We start from the raw sequence: 17,410 nt of genomic DNA, 5'->3' as shown, positions 1-17,410 counted from the left end.
TCTGCTTATAAAAGGAAAGAAACTCTTGAGACAAACTAATATTCCTCTTTATATCTGTATATTTCCTATATTTTTCACCGCGCAATTTTCCAAGTATCGAGTACTAATATTCATTACTTAAAAAACAAGGAATTCTAAAGATTATTCAAGTGGTCAATTATATTTTGCGGTAATGATTTTATTTAACGGTTTCGCATATTGTTTATACGAAACATCAGATTAAATGTGTATATTAAAAGCAGGAAAAAATATAGGTCAAGAGCATCAAAGATAACTAAAGATAAATAACACGACTCGAACGTGAAATTAAAAATTCATAATGCATTTTAATATTTTTTTACGGTGTGCTATCGTTCGATTATAATTTTATCTAGTCATAACCGATAGTGTAACCTTTTCATTAATTTTAACACCACTGAATTGCTGTATTTTATTATATACTGTACTTTATAAAAACAGAAAAAGTGAACAATTTCAGGTAAACGATAACTGATAATAACAACAACAAAAAAAAAAGAAAACGCGTTACTAAAGTCAAAAAAGGAGATCTCCCTATTCCATTGGCTAAGTGTTAATATATTTCCCATAAATGCTGAAGCAGCAGCGGTCTATTTACGCGAACGGTATGTTCAGAATTAGTTCTCTGTTTCGTCAAAAGGGCAGTGTCTCGATGCACGATGCTTGGTAAATTTCACGACTACAAACTACGACGAAACGCCGGATCCTGCAGCGTTCGTTGGTCGAACGTAATGGCATAGATGGTGGTCCGAGTTGGGATTCCCTTAAAGCACAAGCAGCTGCCTCGCTTATCTTTTAGAAAAAGGTTAGGTCGATTTTGTACAATGCCTGGTGAGCCGTGACGCGCCAGGATATCGATAAGTCTCGTGGAAAGAAAACTATTCGAGTCGGCCAGAGAGAAAGGAGCACGTTGGTTTCTCCTCTAGCGTGTCTTTTATGGCACAAGGTTATGCAAGAAGCAGGCAGATTCGAGGTTTTCGACCTGATTTTATAAATCTTCGATATCTCGCATCATGCAAACGCGTGTGTCTGTATGTCCTTTCTTCTCCGTACACGTGCTGCACTGCTCCGGGCGACCTTTTTTATTCTCTCTTTCTCTTTCTCTCTCTCTCTCTCTCTCTCTCTCTTGCTTCTCCTTCTTTCTGACTCCTGTTCCCTGTCCTTCTTTTACGCTACAGAGGGAGAGAAACAGGTTTCTCCGTTGTTGGCCGACGATTTATCGTGAGTCACGCGAAAATTTTCCATAGCCGTTACCACCATAAGCTCTAAATTCACGGACGCATCCTTTGTACCGAAACGCTTAGCGGTCATCTTAAAATCTCACGCTTCTCCGAGACGCGGAATATTTGCGCTCTTTCTTCCGCTGAAACGTGTGAGAGGTGACTACCATTACTTGCTTAATCCTCGTAATACTGCAGCATCGTGGTATTTATCTTGCCTTGTTTGGTTAGCAAACTGCCGGTTCGATAGCGCACCAGAGATTCGTGGGCGCGTTCGAGTTGAATCTCGTAGCGCCAACTCGTAACCACGCGAATGACGAATGACTCAGAATGAATGAGAAACGTTCACCGAAATTATTTGCTCCTTCGATGGCAAGACTGCGCGTCGCGTCTTCCGTAACGAGAACAGCGCCATTTCGTATTCGCAGCGGCTCGATCTTCAGATTAGAAGGCGGTATCGCGTGCGAAGAGAACGAGCGATGATAAACAGTTCACTATAAGACGAAAGTCGATTGCCGGACACAGGGAGGAGACATGAAGCGATTCTAGCGGACAAAATTTCAAGTACATTCGCCATAAGAGAGAAGCGGCTTTTGCTTCGATTTTGATACTCGTGTCTATACTATTCGTTCCACGACATTTGAATATTTCAGACAAGTCGAACTATGAAAGTTGACGGTGCGCACGAAACATACTTCCGACTGTCATGTCGCTACGTAATACGAATTTACTTATTCATCGTCCTTTACTGGGTCATATTTATCCGCGTGCTGAATTATTTACGAATATTGTATTGTAGTACGCTCGCTTTAATTTCCTCCTAATATCTAATGGTAATCGCAGTGTTCCTTCGTTTATATGGAAATCTAATTTCTCCCGATCCACTGTATAACATTTAACTTGCTTCGTAACGCGTCGTTCCTTCTAATTTTCTTCTTTTTCTTTCCCTCTGCAACTCGGCGCTACGTATTCTCGCCATTAGGAAATTAAACGAGATATCGCGTTAGATATTAAGTTGCACGTCGATCCGCATTACGCTATATCCACGCGTTAACCGTTTAATCGTTGTCACGAGAACTGCAACACACACGAAACAAAGTTCAAGGAATGGATATCGTTACGTAAGAGAGAGGAGAGGTTGGAAAAAGTCTGGTTATCGTGTCTTTTACCTTGCCAAAAAATGAACAAAGAATAAACAAGAATATCCGATCGTGTGAGGTACAAGAGTCTGTGAATTCTGACAACCTACCTTCCTTTAACGTTTCCCACATCATCCTCGTAATTTATTATCGATTCGAGACTCGTTTGCGTACGAGGCTTTCCAAGCAAATTACACCTCTCTTGTAACTGCGAACGGAAGAGAGGTTATGTTTTATACCTGTCGTATGTATACACGAATAGCCTGGAAACAGGTTTGGTGGCGTGAAATAAGGATTTGACAATTCGCAACGAGTCACGCTATGTAAACAAGGTTAAATTATGTCAGCAGCGGGTTCGTATCTCTAGTCAGCTCGCGAGATACTTTCACTGCTACGTTCGTAAACTTGAGCATCGGAGAAGCAGCGACGCGCGTGATACGCGAATATCTCTGTTAGCCGGTAAAGCGTGTTGTATTAGGTTATTTGAAAGGTTTCTTTCGTTTCATACGGTGATAATAGATGGACAAGAATTTCTGTTTTATATTATTTTCTTGAATTAGGTATGATCCATTTCGTTCTATTTCTATTATTATATTTGTACATAATTCAATAAACTAATATACAACAAAAAACATTGTGCGTCTATTATTTCCTAATAAATGGAAAGAAACATTTCGGACAACCTAATACATAGAATATTTCCAGATGCGTATTTCCATGGAAAGATAGAGATAGCGAGGTTTTACCGGCGCGCAAAGAGGCAACAATGGCGGCTGAAGGAAAAAACGCGTGACACAATGGCCGGCAGGAGTCTGGTTGAGTGATTTCAAACTATTTCGAACCGAAGAACGATAAGAATGCGTGGCGACGTGGTGAGAGATGCTGCGACGAGTTGGCAGAAGCGAGAATCGCGCGTTATCAAGCCGTAACATAAGAACACGGCATTTGAAAAGGCCAATTGTCGCGTTGTTACCGACGACAGATGGTTCGATGACAAAGGACAGCCGTACAGTGAAACAGGCGCGAATGAAGCCTTGGAGGAGACTTGCCTGAGATCTTTTTATCCCGACAGCTTCGAGATACTTGCCTATCGGATGACGTGACGTTCGTCCGTGAACAAGTATTCGTCGAATAGATCGATAAACGACTAGCCGGCTAGTCTCTTTCCTAGTAGTTTAATCGCGAGCTACGAATTTTCATTGTGAAACCTCCTACCTTGTGCGATCCGGTCGCACCATCAGCGCTATATAATTCCGCGGTCGCGCAGTCTCTCGCCAACGATTATTCGACAAAAGAACAATTAGACGCGTATGTCGGTGATCGTGGAAGATCGGAAAAGTACCGCGTTAAAATAGTGCAACAGGAGTCGTGGATGGGACAGCAGGTATCGAAAGTTTCCGTGACAATTAATCTCCGAGTGACTGGTTCGCTGTTCTCCTTGGCAACTGGTAGTTTTAGATTTCGTTCGTTTAAACATCGGCGACTTACGAAGCAAACGAAACGTGCGCGTAACATGCCGATCGTTCGATATCGGATTTCTCTGTTATCTGCCTTCGAACTGTATTTATATTACTCAACTTGCTGGTTTCCAATTTCTAGAAATTCCCTCGTAATCCTGGCATACAGGAATTCTATACTTGCTCGTGTCATAAGAGAACATTCCCCGACGTTTCGTCGCAACTAGTCGCTTCGCTTAGTCGGATAAACACGGCGAATGAAACCGTTCAACTCGTTTTTCAAGCTTTGCTTGCGTGCGAGCGCGTCGCTCGGCTGCCGTTACCGCTAAGGGCCGAAAATTACGTGCTTCGATCTGGCAACGTTTCACAGCGATCAGCCATTTCTCTCGTTCGGAGACGCGTACGCGCGACGCAATAGCACGACCGTTACGAAAAATTGCACGGCCAACGAGAAAAAATGCTCCGTTTTATTCGAGAAGCGATGGAAGCTGGTTCCCTGCATGCAGGCACTTTATTGCCCGGTGAAGATTTATCTGATAGACAGCGTGGATTAGAATAGCGTAAAGATAAAGAGTAGGATCGACGGTTCATTAAAGAGCGTCGTAAATCACTGGGTCGCGTGGTAAATCGACTCGCGTAGCTGAGAAAGTGCGGTCCGAATGAAACCTTTCTTTTTCTCCATATACCTCGTAATATCGTTAACCGGAAAATTCGTTGAAATACGATGCAGCACGTTGTAGGAAACTCCGAGGAGGATCGCTAACTCGGTGACGATCCGATACAAACGTAAGAAGTCGATTTTGCCAAGTCGTCTTTTTTTACTTTACTCGTCGGACAATTGGCATAGAGAAAAAATTCGGCCACGACGAATCGGCCGGTAAAATCGCCGCTAATGCCAGTTTTCCATTATCCATGGCGGACGTGGAAGATGATCCTCGGCGGAAGAATACACCGGGAATGTAGTTGGAACGTGCGACTAAATTTCCTAGGCACCAGGTATCACGCGCGGATAATCGAACAGACGACAGGCATTTCGTTGCGTCATTCTATCGGAAGCGAGCCGGTAATTAGAGACGAGCGACGCTGGCCCCTCGTATTTCAATTCCATCTGCGCTCTTTAAATTGTCGTCGAGAGGAAGAAGATCGATTCAACGCGGTTAGTCGCACGCTTGTACGTTTCTTTTTTCTTTAATCCGACTGTGTCTCGGCTCGGTGAGTACGGAACAAATTAGCTAGCAAAGAAAAACGTAAAAGTTGTTCGATACACGTTGCGGAAGATGTTCCAACGACGAACGAGGGTTGATATGGAAGCAGCTAAACGATCGAGAAGAAGGCGTATTTCGGTTTATTTGGTTGTTTATGCCGGCAAGGTTACGCCATGCCGGCACCTTATTTGTCAAGTTATATTAGAATCGTTGCCTGTGGATGGTCGTCGCGTTGCTGGTAGCAGTGGCAGTCTGAAACGAAGTCAGTCGGACGGTCACTGTCGTCGAGTCACGTCTCCTTCTCGATAGTAGTTCAGTCCGCTGCACTGATCTATACTATCCTTAGTTCGCGAACAAGTGTTCTCGAGTTCGCTCGCGATTCTCATCATCGTCGCGATCTCCGTCCTCGTCACGCCACACCGTATCGTCTCGCTCGGTGTGTACACGATCCTGCTGCCTTCTTCGTCCGTTTCCTTCTCCCTTCGTCTTCTCGCCCGTGTAATCTCTGCCATCGTATTAACTTTCCATTTTCTCGCTTCTTCGCTAAATTCCTCTCGCCGTGCGTTTTAACTCGATTGAAGAAAGCGGTTAATGTCATCCCTCGTGGAATTCAATCGAAACATTTCCGTTTCATCTTCGATTCTTTTTTTTTTCTTTTTTTTTTCTCTCGATAGGAGGATCTTAGCAGAAAGAATTTCAGCAAAATCCTCGCTCCTGTTTCTCGTTGTATTCTTAATCGCACCTTGCTGCTTTATATCTCCGACATCGCCGCGTAGTAATTTCGCCGGTCGCTGTATTTCCGTATTTTTATCGCCCTGACGAAGGGAGGTAGTATAAATAAATCCGTTTTAATCGCTCTTGGACATGGTGAAAAGAGAAAGAGAAGACACCTTCTGATCGATAAACCGACGATATTAAATGACGTAGGAATTATGAAAAAGGCGTGACCGAATGAGTTAGAGTAGCGTAGCACGTAATGATCGATCGACGACGTTTATTTAGAATGTAGCATAAAGATATCCGATAATCCGACATGGAATTTGCAAAATTCTGGCTAAAGGTATGCTCGTGTTTGCACAGCTAGCAGAACGGAGCTGCCATCTCAGCGACTCCTCCACATGTGGACATCGCCGTCCCGACTCAGGATCGGCCGAGCACCCAGGAAAAAGACGACACCTTAAGCTGATAGCTGCCGCAGCAGCTACCGCGACCGGTGAAACATGGACAACACCAAGAGAAAGCTGTCTTTCCTTGGCTTTGGTAAAAGGGTATCGGTAAGTGTTGCATTCTTCTTCGCGCGATACGGCTCTTCTAGCTATACGATCGGATCGTGTTACGTCCTTTACAAATTCATGGTCGATTAGACGTCGTCAAGCTGCTATTATATACTCGAACGGAATGGAAAATCTATACTATCGGAGAAAAGCAGAGCCGTCGCGTCGCTTGTCAAATTCTCTGCACGTTCGATGATTACGCGACGGAAATAACAAACGTTCAACAACCACGACCACGATAAAACAGATAGATAGATAGATAGACGTGGAACAATACGGACTTGCCGATAGCGCGTTTTTTAATTCCATACAACATATTGCCTTTGATTTAAGTTTCGCGTCTAAACGTTTATCAGTGGGAAAAATCGGCGATTAGGATTTTTATTTCTACGTAGCAGCATCGAGCTCGCTACGTTCTAAACATAGCAGATGATAGATAGCGGATGAAAGTAACAGCATTTTTCTGCTATAGCGTCGAGTCTGTAGACTTTATTAAACGACGAGTAAAAAAATATCGTATCGTTCGTGAAAGATTGCTGGTGGAATCCGTTGATACTGCAATACATCTTTTCTTTTTCCTTTTCCTTTTTTTTTTTTTATATACCTATATCGTCCTTGACAATATACGTATTGTGCACGTTCCACGAAACGCACTTACCGTATTTATCCAATTATTATTTGTTGCGCTCTTAAGCAACTCTTCTATTGATTAAAGTCGTGCCGCTTCTCGTTCTTCCGACACGCCGTAATTTCTCGTTAATTTATTACCGGTTTCCATCTTTTATCCAATTTTCCCTCGTTGGACAAAATGATGTGAAAACAGGCGCGTCTCTCTCGTTTGTGCCAACGACGTGTTGAAGCAGGCGCTACACCACGTTTATTGCGATTTAAATTAACGGCGATTAATGGTCGCGTTGATCGTTGACACCGATCAATTGAAATGCGTTCCCCTAATGAGACATGATCTGATTACGATGGAACGTTGCAAACGTAAAAATATCGCTGCATTCGGTTGTTCCTGTCGCTTCGACGAACGCGAATTCAGTGACGTGAAAGCGCGATGCTGCTACGCCTTCCACCTGCCTTTGCGTGATGCCCGAATTGTTCGTTGCTGGCGTCACAGCTGCTCAATTTTCCATTTGCGAACAACTGCACGTCGAATCCGTCAGACGCACGAATTTTGCGTGCGGAATTGCGCGCCCCTCGTTGTTGCTACGACGCGCGAGATGAACGCGGATTTTGGTGAAATCGGCGAGGACCAGCGAGAGGAAAGTGGAACGCGTTTCTGCAAAATATAGGAAATTGGCGGGGCACGTGCGACGAGATCGCTTAACGTCAACCGTCGCTTCGTCGAAACGACGAAAGTTGTTCGACCGTTCTTTTCATTTCCATGCGGGGCAGTTGCAAAGTTAAGCTCTGATTTCACTCTCCTTCGAGTGTTGTTGCTCGATGGATTAAAAAGTTTGACGCGCGTCGTTCCACTCGTTGCAGCGTGCGCGGTACAGCAGCGGTGGCAGTTCGCTTGGTTCGGCCGTCGGTGAAATTGCCTCGCAAGAATCACAAACTTTCGATTGACTTTTCAAGGTTCCGAATTAAGCGTTTAGCGACGGAAGCGCGCAAGTTGGCGAAGGATGGCGCGGTGCAATCGCCTCGCGGTCTGCCGTTGCCGACGACAGCTACGAAGCTGGCGACTCAACGTACCACGTGCGCAAGGGAATTAATTAACACGTCGCGCGTGATTGCTCACGCGTTCGTGCACCGTATCCTACCGTGCAAGTTCACGGTGTCGTTAAACTGGTCGTTATCGAGCCGCAGAGATCGCGCGTTTAACCGGCTCTCGCTCGATACACGTCCACACCTGATGGATTTTCATTTTCCTCGTAGCATCTAAAATCAGTGCGATCGCGTACGACCGTTGCCGATAGGCACGTGGCGCGTTACGACGCGCGATTCCCGCCAAATGTTGTCCAAATTTTCAAACAGGCCACTTTTGAACGTTTTATCGCGTGCGTTAACGTCGCTCGAGACGAAACAACGCGACGAAATTCGGAATAGAAAATTACTACTTTCCTGGTGCAGAGTGGGTCGAAATTAATCGTTTTGTCTTAGAAGATGCGTTGTGTAGCGTTAAGCCGGTTAAACTTAGATTCAGACGAAATTACCCTTCGGCTATCTTCGAACGAGAAATAGTTCCGAGAACGAGACGATAGAACAACGCTGCGATTTCATTCGTCAAATGCAGCTAGTATTATCGCGGTATTTTCGGATCAAAGGAACGACTATAAGCCGGAAACTCTTGAGAAAAACAATGGAAAAGAACCAAGTTCCGTGGATTGAAGCTTCAAGGCTGATAAGATTAAGCCTATGAATTATACTGGCTACAAAAGAGCTTTCCTCGGCATGAAAACTATTTTATGGATGATACTAATTCGAGGGAAAGACCATGATCTTAGAGTCTCGCTCCTCGCGGATATTAACACTTTGACTGCCACGTTGGTTATATTACGAGCGGCTACGGTTTTTCCTGTGACGCCATGGTGGGGTTACGTTTTGTTTGGCCCGTTTTGGTTGTGTTGCCGTTAATTTTTGAATTCACATTAAATTGTAGTATTGTCTGTTATTTAATGCGATTGGCAATTAAACTCCACGTTTCGGTTAACCTGCTACGCGCAGTACTGGCACGGGAGAGGATCAAAGTTGGTGAAAATAAATTTTCGCTTAATCCTATTATATTATTAGACAAATATTCTTAAAAAAAATGTTTATTCGTATTCTAAGTGGATATTGACAGAATTGTCGTTGAAATTTCGAATACTCGGAGTTACAATCGTTCGCAATACGTTTTCACTCTTCTTAATTCCAAGATTTTAATTTTGATAGATTTTCGATAGTTTACAAATTGACAAATACAAACACGTCGATTAACAAGACTAACAAAAACTGGGAACTAATGAAACAAAGAACTAAAAGCTAAATAACTAAAGGACCAAAGAACTTCAAAGCTGAGAGCAGAAAACTAAGAGCTAAAGGAATTAAGAGCTGAAAAAACTAAGGAACTAGAGAATTAAAAAGCAAAGGAATTGAGAAATTAGGAGCTAAAGGAATTGAGAATTAATCGCTATGAACAAGAAATTACTCGCCAAGAAATGGGCAACTGATCGCCAAGAACCAAGGAATTAATCACCAAGAACTTTCTTTTTTTTTCTTTTTTTTTCTTTTTTTTTTTTTCTTTTTTTTTTTTTTTTTTTTTTTTTTTTTTTTTTTTTTTTTATTTATTTATTTATTTATTTATTTATTTGTTGAAATTACAATCAATTCTCGCGTTGAGAATTTTCAGTAATTTTTCTGGCGTGGCGCAGTGACATGGCTGTTTATTTACAATAAGTTAATACTTATTATAGATAGATATAATTTATAATCTATAAGTATTATAAGTAAGTGCATATGCTTGATTTGGATAATTAAATGAATCTAGCGTTTAGGTCTAGCGGGTAGTGCCTCTTCAGCCTGCGAATCTGGTCCGTCGTATCGAGTAGTCCAGTGATTAGGGGGTTTCGGTGTTTGTTGATTCTTTTGCTGTATCTGTTGCTATATTTTGCTATTTCCTCTTTGACGGTGGGTATCTTGAGGTCGCGGTGTATTGTTTCATTGGTTACATACCAAGGTGCGTCAATTAGGGATCTTAGCGTTTTCGATTGAAAGCGTTGGAGTATTTCGATGTTGGAGTTACTTGCTGTTCCCCATAGTTGGATTCCGTAGGTCCAGACAGGTTTTATTACGGTCTTGTAGAGGGTAATTTTATTCTGTAAATTTAGTTTGGAGCGTCGGCCCGTGAGCCAATAGAGTTTTTTTTAGTTTGTCCTTTAGTTGCTTCCTTTTATCTGAGATGTGTGTCTTCCACGTTAGTCTCCTGTCCAGGGTCATGCCCAGGTATCGGACTGTGTCCCTGCTAGGAACTGTTGCATTGTTGATGGTGACCTGGGGGCAGGTTTGTTTTCGGAGCGTGAAGGTTACATGAATCACCAAGAACTGAGGAACTAATCACACAAAACTCAGGAATTAACTACTCTGAACTAAGGAATTATTTTTTTCTTTCTTCTATGTCGCTACGCTTATTTATATTTAGGTTTACCGTGGAGGGGTCGTCATGTGACGGATTGTTCCGTGGGGGTTGCGAGGCTCGAATTTGGTTTCTATACAAATTGTTAAAATTTATTTAAATTTCAAATTGGAACGCTCACTCGCGCTATTGGTAGTTTCAATCTACGTTACGGCGCGTGCGCAGCGCGGGACGTGACAGTGGTCATTGGTGACCGAAACGCGTCAACTTCTTACAATTGTAAAAATAGTATGAAAATTGACACTTAGGGTATTTTCAATATAACCGATAAATAGAAGACACTTTGAAATAAAAAGTGCCCCATTGAACGATTAAACGTTTTTATTAGAACATCAATAAAAAAAATGAGAACAAATGTTGTATCTAACGATGTACTGTGTTTGTTACGTCGCGTAACACTCTACCTAGCCCAGGCCACACACCGCGGGCAAGATGGCAACCAGATGTCTTCGGATACTCACTGCGTACCCTCGATAGCCTCAAGTACCTTCCATAAATCTCATAGATTTCCTAGTAAAGGTCCTTCAAACCAAACAAACGTCTATTTCCGAAGAATTTCTAAAGACTATTGTCTACCACGGCTTGACAAGGGAAAGTTAGTTTTTCTCACGTATGACGCAACTTTCCTCCCACTAACCACTTTCTCTTGAGGGCGGTTAAGACCCTTCGTTTAACCCATTAACAACGAAGCCTATTTCCCTCACTCTCTTAACTAAAATCGTCACCAACAAATCCGATGGTCCCGTGCGCTAGACACACACCCATCCTTAACTCTCCTCCGACACAGCATCGTCTCCCAAGACAGTACTGATTTTACATCCTTCGAACGGTCAACATCCTTTAACCGGGTATACACACCCGTAGATCAGTCACTCGCTCATCTCGTACATACGCACCAGCGTAACTGCCTTCGTTATAAGTTGTTGGAATAAACGGTGAAATATAACTTACTCTGCTGTGTCATATTCATTTAACCATCTCTGTTATCTTAACGGAAACAGGGGAACGACTACTTCGCGGCGTCGATTCACCGAATCGTAGCGAGAATTTACGCCTCTCGCTGACGCGTTTTCCTCGCGACCGCGTCTCTCCGCGAACGGTCGTAACAGTGTTGAAACACTTCAAACATAAATGTGGCTCGTCGATACAATCTGGACGATGGATGGTCACCTTTTTGGTCCGATTCTTAGCAATTTTTCATTCTAATTGTTTAACATTTTTTATAGCACTCTCTGCAGAGTTTTCGCGCCAGGAACGCTTGCCCTTTTTTTTTCTGCGTTTCGCGTCGCGATCTTTGTCGAATAAGTATATTTGACGGCTCTGGTGAATGGCACTGTGCAAGGTGCGTTGCGAGTGCCATTCTAAAATCCGATACCTTGATTTTTGTTTTTGTTGCTTGTTTATAGAGTACCATCGCGTTTGAAATTGATGTATTTAACGATAACTCTAAAGCTGATTTTATATACCACTCGAGGGTTCTTCTATGTGATGTAGAATATACTATCATTGGATCTGATAAATCTGCAGCACATTTTCCTCTGTTGTAATCTACCACTACCGTTGCTTATCAGAAACATAATCTTTTTCCGGACCTCTACCATTTCAGTCGAACGTTTCGTCGAAATCATAAAAATAATCGTAATACCGTTTACTAATATCTTCTACACGTTTCAACAATATATTCCGCACGTTTTGCTTACGACGAAATAACAAATGCGAATGGTTTGTTGAAATAAACGAAGCCTCGTTACAATATGTCGCTGTCTTCTGTTACCAAGGCGCCACGGTGGTCACCCGTGACCACCAATAAGATAAGCGGTCCATTGGGGAAGAACGTTGTCTTGCATCATCAGTTTATTATTATTTTGCCATTATATGCTTTGAATAATAAAAATACTCCCGCGGTGTCCTGTGCGAAACATGTAATTTCAACGTGACAGTCAAAGAGTTGTTCATTCTCTGCGACTAATATTTCCCACGATAGCATAACGCGCCTTGTTTGTCTATCGTTTAGGCGATCAACGGTAACGAAAACTTGAAATCATCGTCGAGGAATACTTCTTTCGTCGCTCCACGTGCTCGTTCACGCGGTCGTCTGCGTTCCTCGAGTCTCATCTGTCCGTAGCGAGCAGGTCGTCGTGAAGAGCGAGCAAGTCAAATAGGAAAAACAAAACGACACTTGTGACTCGCGTCAGAAATAAATGCGCGATTTCAAAGAGCAATAAGCGTCGTCCTTGAAACGTTGCGCGGCTCTTTGAGGGACGTGGCCGCCGATGCGATGGTGTCTCGAGCACGGGTCGCCAAGTGAACGAGCGTTGCGCGAACGCGCATTTTCCGCTTGCCAAGAAAAGCAATAAAACAACGCAACGAATTTTTGGTTGGTAACGAAGAAATTTGGTTTTTTCATGCGATTCGAGGCGAGTGTCGTGCGATTCAACGGACTGCTCCACGTCCTCGTGTTAAATGGTTATTGACCTGCGACCGTCAGCAATCAGGCCAATCAGCCGGCACGAGCTTGTCCCGCTTTTCCAATCGATGCCGAAGTTCAACGTAAAACCGCGGTGAAACGATAATCCGCGCGCTTCTATCTCTTCGATTGCGAACCTAATCGGTTTAAATTCGTATATTGTACGTTTGTACGTTTGCAGCGGTCCAGTGGTATTTCCAAAGGAAATGCCTTCGTTCAGATAAACACTGGCAATTATGGAAATCGTGTGCAAGTCAAAGTCTTGAACTTTATTCTTTGCTTCGAATGGAAAGCGTTGGAGCTTACGAAGCGAGAATTCGCGATCGAATGAGTCGACGTCCGTTATCAAGGATTTGGTCGTTTCTCGGAAAATAAAACGCCTATCTCGGTTCTCTGCTGGCTGTCGCAGCCACGCCCGATGCGAAATCTCTAATTTCTCTGGAACGTGTTGTTCGACGCGAGCGACAGACACAGAGTGTTCGTTGGATGCGTTGCGTAAGCCGGCGAGTTTAAATGTAGACGCGCGTTCATCATCTCTGCTGACGATTTCCATGTTTCACGGACGTAAATTCCGAGTCATGGGATCGGCCGTAGTAGCTACCGAGAAACGTTTTGCTACGCATTAAGATAAACATTTCTGCACGTTTATTTTGCATCTGCGACGATGCCACCCGTCGACGATGGAAAAGAAAAAAGAAAAGGACGAAATGCGACACGTCGACTTTGGAATTTCTGCTGGAACTCCATCGGCGTCAATCGATATTCGCGTTAACGGTCGCTGGCAGGTAGCGATTTCACGCGATCCGTCTCCAATTACATACCAACTAAGCCGTCGAATTTATCAGCAGTCGATCAACAAACCCAAACGAACATCCCTCTCGTTATCTTAACCGATACTCGCCTGCCAGTCTGGTGATATTCCTATGGAAATTTGAAGTCGACCAGTGTTTCTCTGTTACGTCGAAACACGAGGAAGATAAAAAAATGTACATTTTATTTCGTTTGAAATTGCGTGGAGGGCGTCGTTCAACCATCGTTTGCCTGTATTTTCACGCAATGGTCGAAAAACAAATCGATCGCACGCACTGGTCCGTGCAAGCGAGCAATCACTACTCTATTTTCTTTCTTTTTTTTTTTTTTTTGATAATCCCTAAATTACAGTAACAATTATGACAACGACTTTCCGATGAAAGATGAAAATTGAATAGTGAGAATTGAATAGTTTCAGCGAAAAATGAAAATCGATGAGGGGGAGAGAATTTAACGTTGCCGAAACGCGACATTTAAACGCGTGTAAAGTTTGAGAAACGGACAATCGATAAGCCGATAAAAGTGAAGAAATTCCATAAGCAGCAGTGCGGCGATCGAACGTTAAAATCGTTTTAACGCGGTAAACGATAAACCGAGCGAGTTACACGTGGTCCCCTTTCGTCCCTTTTTAAGTCTCAGGCGGCGCATTGCTCGATGGATAGATCGGTGCCGAGAAGCACTTACGCAAGGCCAGAAGCCGTAAATTCGATTACAAGACCGGTGTGAATCGTAGGCGCAGTGTCATAAAGGTCGATCACGCGGCAACGTGCCTCGGAACGGTGGTCAGCTTTTATGGCAGTATGCTGCTGCGTATCTGTCTGCCGAAAGAAGATCCATTCGATGGTAACAGCTCCCGCAATCATCAAGGTGACTACTCTTTTATTCTTCGTTTTCCCTGCCATTCGAAACGGTTTGCAAACGTACCGAGGTTTCGCGCTTTGCCTAACACTAGAACTACCACACCAGTCAAATTGACTGGTTTTACAATTTTATTTTTAAATTCCTACTTTATGTTATATTTTTTTCCACGATGATGCAATGACTCCCAACGATAACTAAAAGAATAATATAATGAATTTTATTTTGTTTTTTATGTATTCAAACTGAAAATAATTTTGTACCAAGACTACTTATAACAACACCAGTCAAAATGATTGCTACTTGTCAAAGTGTAAAAAGGTTTGGCAATCTGTTTATCGAACCCCAATTAACCAGTTTCCTCGTTTTCTACAACTTCCCACACGTTTTTAACATTTTTACCGCGTATCGTTCTATATACTGATATCAGTTGTCAGGAAGATTCCGGATCGATCGCAAAATTGCTAGATGCTGACACTAGCAATACCACACCAGTCAAATTGACTGATTTTAGAATTTTATTTTTAAATTCCTACTTCATGTTATATTTCCCCCAATGATGTAATGACTTTTGCAACAATAATTAAAAGAATAATATAATGAATTTTATTTAGTTCTTTATGTATTCGAATTTAAAATAATTTTGTATCAAGGTTACTTATACCAATACCAGTAAAACTGACTGGTTCTACAATTTTATTTTTAAATTTCTACTTCATGTTACATTTTTTCCCCCAATGATGTAATTGCAACGATAACTAAAAGAATAATATAATGAATTTTATTTAGTTCTTTATGTATTCAAACTGAAAATAATTTTGTACTAAGACTACTTATAACAACACCAGTCGAAATAACTGGTACTTGTCAAAGTGTGAAAAGGTTTGGCAATCTGTTTATCGAACCCCAATTAACCAGTTTCCCCGTTTTGTACAACTTCCCACACGTTTTTAACATTTTTGCCGCGTATCGTTCAATATACTGATATCATTTGTCAGGAAGATTCCGGATAGCGCGCTATATCACTAGATCGCAACACTAGAAATACCACGCCAAATTGACTGGTTCGACAATGTTATTTTAAAATTCCTACTTTGTTATATTTTTTTCTCCAATGATGTAATGAATTTTATTTTGTTTTTTTTATGTATTCAAATTTCAAATAATTTTACATCAAAGCTATTTATACCAATACCAGTCAAAATGACTGATACTTGTCGTAGTGTAAAAAGATTCTGCAATCTGTTTATCGAACCCCAATTAACCAGTTTCCTCGTTTTGTACAACTTCCCACACGTTTTTAACATTTTTACTGCGTATCATTTAATATACTGATATCAGTCGTCAGGAAGATTCCTGATCGCTCGTTATATCACTAGATCGCAACACTAGAAACACCACACCAGTCAATTTGACTGGTTCGACAATGTTATTTTAAAATTCCTACTTTGTTATATTTTTTTCTCCAATGATGTAATGAATTTTATTTTGTTTTTTTTATGTATTCAAATTTCAAATAATTTTACATCAAAGCTATTTATACCAATACCAGTCAAAATGACTGATACTTGTCGTAGTGTAAAAAGATTCTGCAATCTGTTTATCGAACCCCAATTAACCAGTTTCCTCGTTTTGTACAACTTCCCACACGTTTTTAACATTTTTACCGCGTATCGTTCAATATGCTGGTATCAGCTGTCAGGAAGATTCCGGATCGATCGCAAAATTGCTAGATGCTGACACTAGCAATACCACACCAATCAAATTGACTGGTTCGACAATTTTATTTTTAAATTCCTACTTCATGTTATTCCCCCCCCCCCCAATGATGTAATGTCTTTTGCAACAATAATTAAAAGAATAATATAATGAATTTTATTTAGTTCTTTATGCATTCAAATTTAAAATAATTTTGTATCAAGACTACTTATACCAATACCAGTCGAAATGACTGGTTTTACAATATTATTTTTAAATTCCTACTTCATGTTACATTTTTCCCCCAATGATGTAATTGCAACGATAACTAAAAGAATAATATAATGAATTTTATTTAGTTCTTTATGCATTCAAATTTAAAATAATTTTTTTATCAAGGCTACTTATACCAATACCAGTCGAAATGACTGGTACTTGTCAAAAAGTAAAAGGGTCCTGCAATCTATCGAACCCCAATTAACCAGTTTCCTCGTTTCGTACAACTTCCCACACGTTTTTAACATTTTTATCGCGTATCGTTCAATATACCGATATCTGTCGTCAGGAAGATTCCGAATAGCTCGCCTAATAGCAACACTAGAAATACCACACCAGTCAAAATGACTGGTTTTATAATTTTACAAATGTGTCAACCCTCCTTTAGGGATCATAGTCCCAGATGGATTAATATTAAAATGTACTACGTAACATGGAATTCCTTCTGTAAGAAAGTAATAAATCGATAAATATAAAAATATTCTATTATTAAGTATTTTTTAAAGGCCAATCATTTTGGTTAATTGTGGTAGAAATAGTTTCTAATATATATAGCTAATAATAATAATAGCTAATCTCTATCGAACTGTTCAGTTTTCTTCGTCTCTTCTGTTATTGTTTTCGCGCCTCCTGTCCTTTCTGCGTCCTCCAAGGACTTTAGTCGTCAATTTCGCTGACACTTGATATTTCCATCTCTGTTTATTTATTTATTTATCCTGCTTAATTTCTCGAGTATGTTTCTTTGCGATTGCGAATGGTTTCCTGGTGTCATCGCGGGTCTTCTATTATCGTCACAGGCCTTGGTAAAGTCCAAGGTCTAGAGGCTACGTACATAGATTTAGGTGTGTGGACCAAATTCCTTTCGCAA

The 17,410-nt window shown here is 41.5% G+C and overlaps 1 protein-coding gene and 1 long non-coding RNA gene across 2 annotated transcripts in view; one reads left to right on the top strand and one right to left on the bottom strand.

Moving 5' to 3' along the window:
• The window catches only part of LOC126869890 (band 3 anion transport protein), a 47,655-nt gene that overhangs the window by 14,944 nt on the left and 15,301 nt on the right, over positions 1-17,410 (top strand). The window contains exon 2 of the mRNA XM_050627045.1: positions 6,120-6,313. Within this exon, the coding sequence (XP_050483002.1) occupies positions 6,260-6,313 (54 nt within the window). The 5' untranslated portion in view covers positions 6,120-6,259. The remainder of the gene's footprint in view (positions 1-6,119; positions 6,314-17,410) is intronic.
• Positions 307-3,761, bottom strand: LOC126870157 (uncharacterized). Its single transcript, XR_007691143.1, has 2 exons — positions 2,488-3,761; positions 307-2,315 (listed from the first exon to the last, which is right to left on the bottom strand). It is a non-coding gene; the product is annotated as an uncharacterized LOC126870157 (long non-coding RNA).

This window comes from Bombus huntii, chromosome 1, assembly GCF_024542735.1.
Source record: "Bombus huntii isolate Logan2020A chromosome 1, iyBomHunt1.1, whole genome shotgun sequence".
Lineage (NCBI taxonomy): Eukaryota > Metazoa > Arthropoda > Insecta > Hymenoptera > Apidae > Bombus > Bombus huntii.
This window is presented reverse-complemented; position numbering and strand designations above follow the sequence as displayed.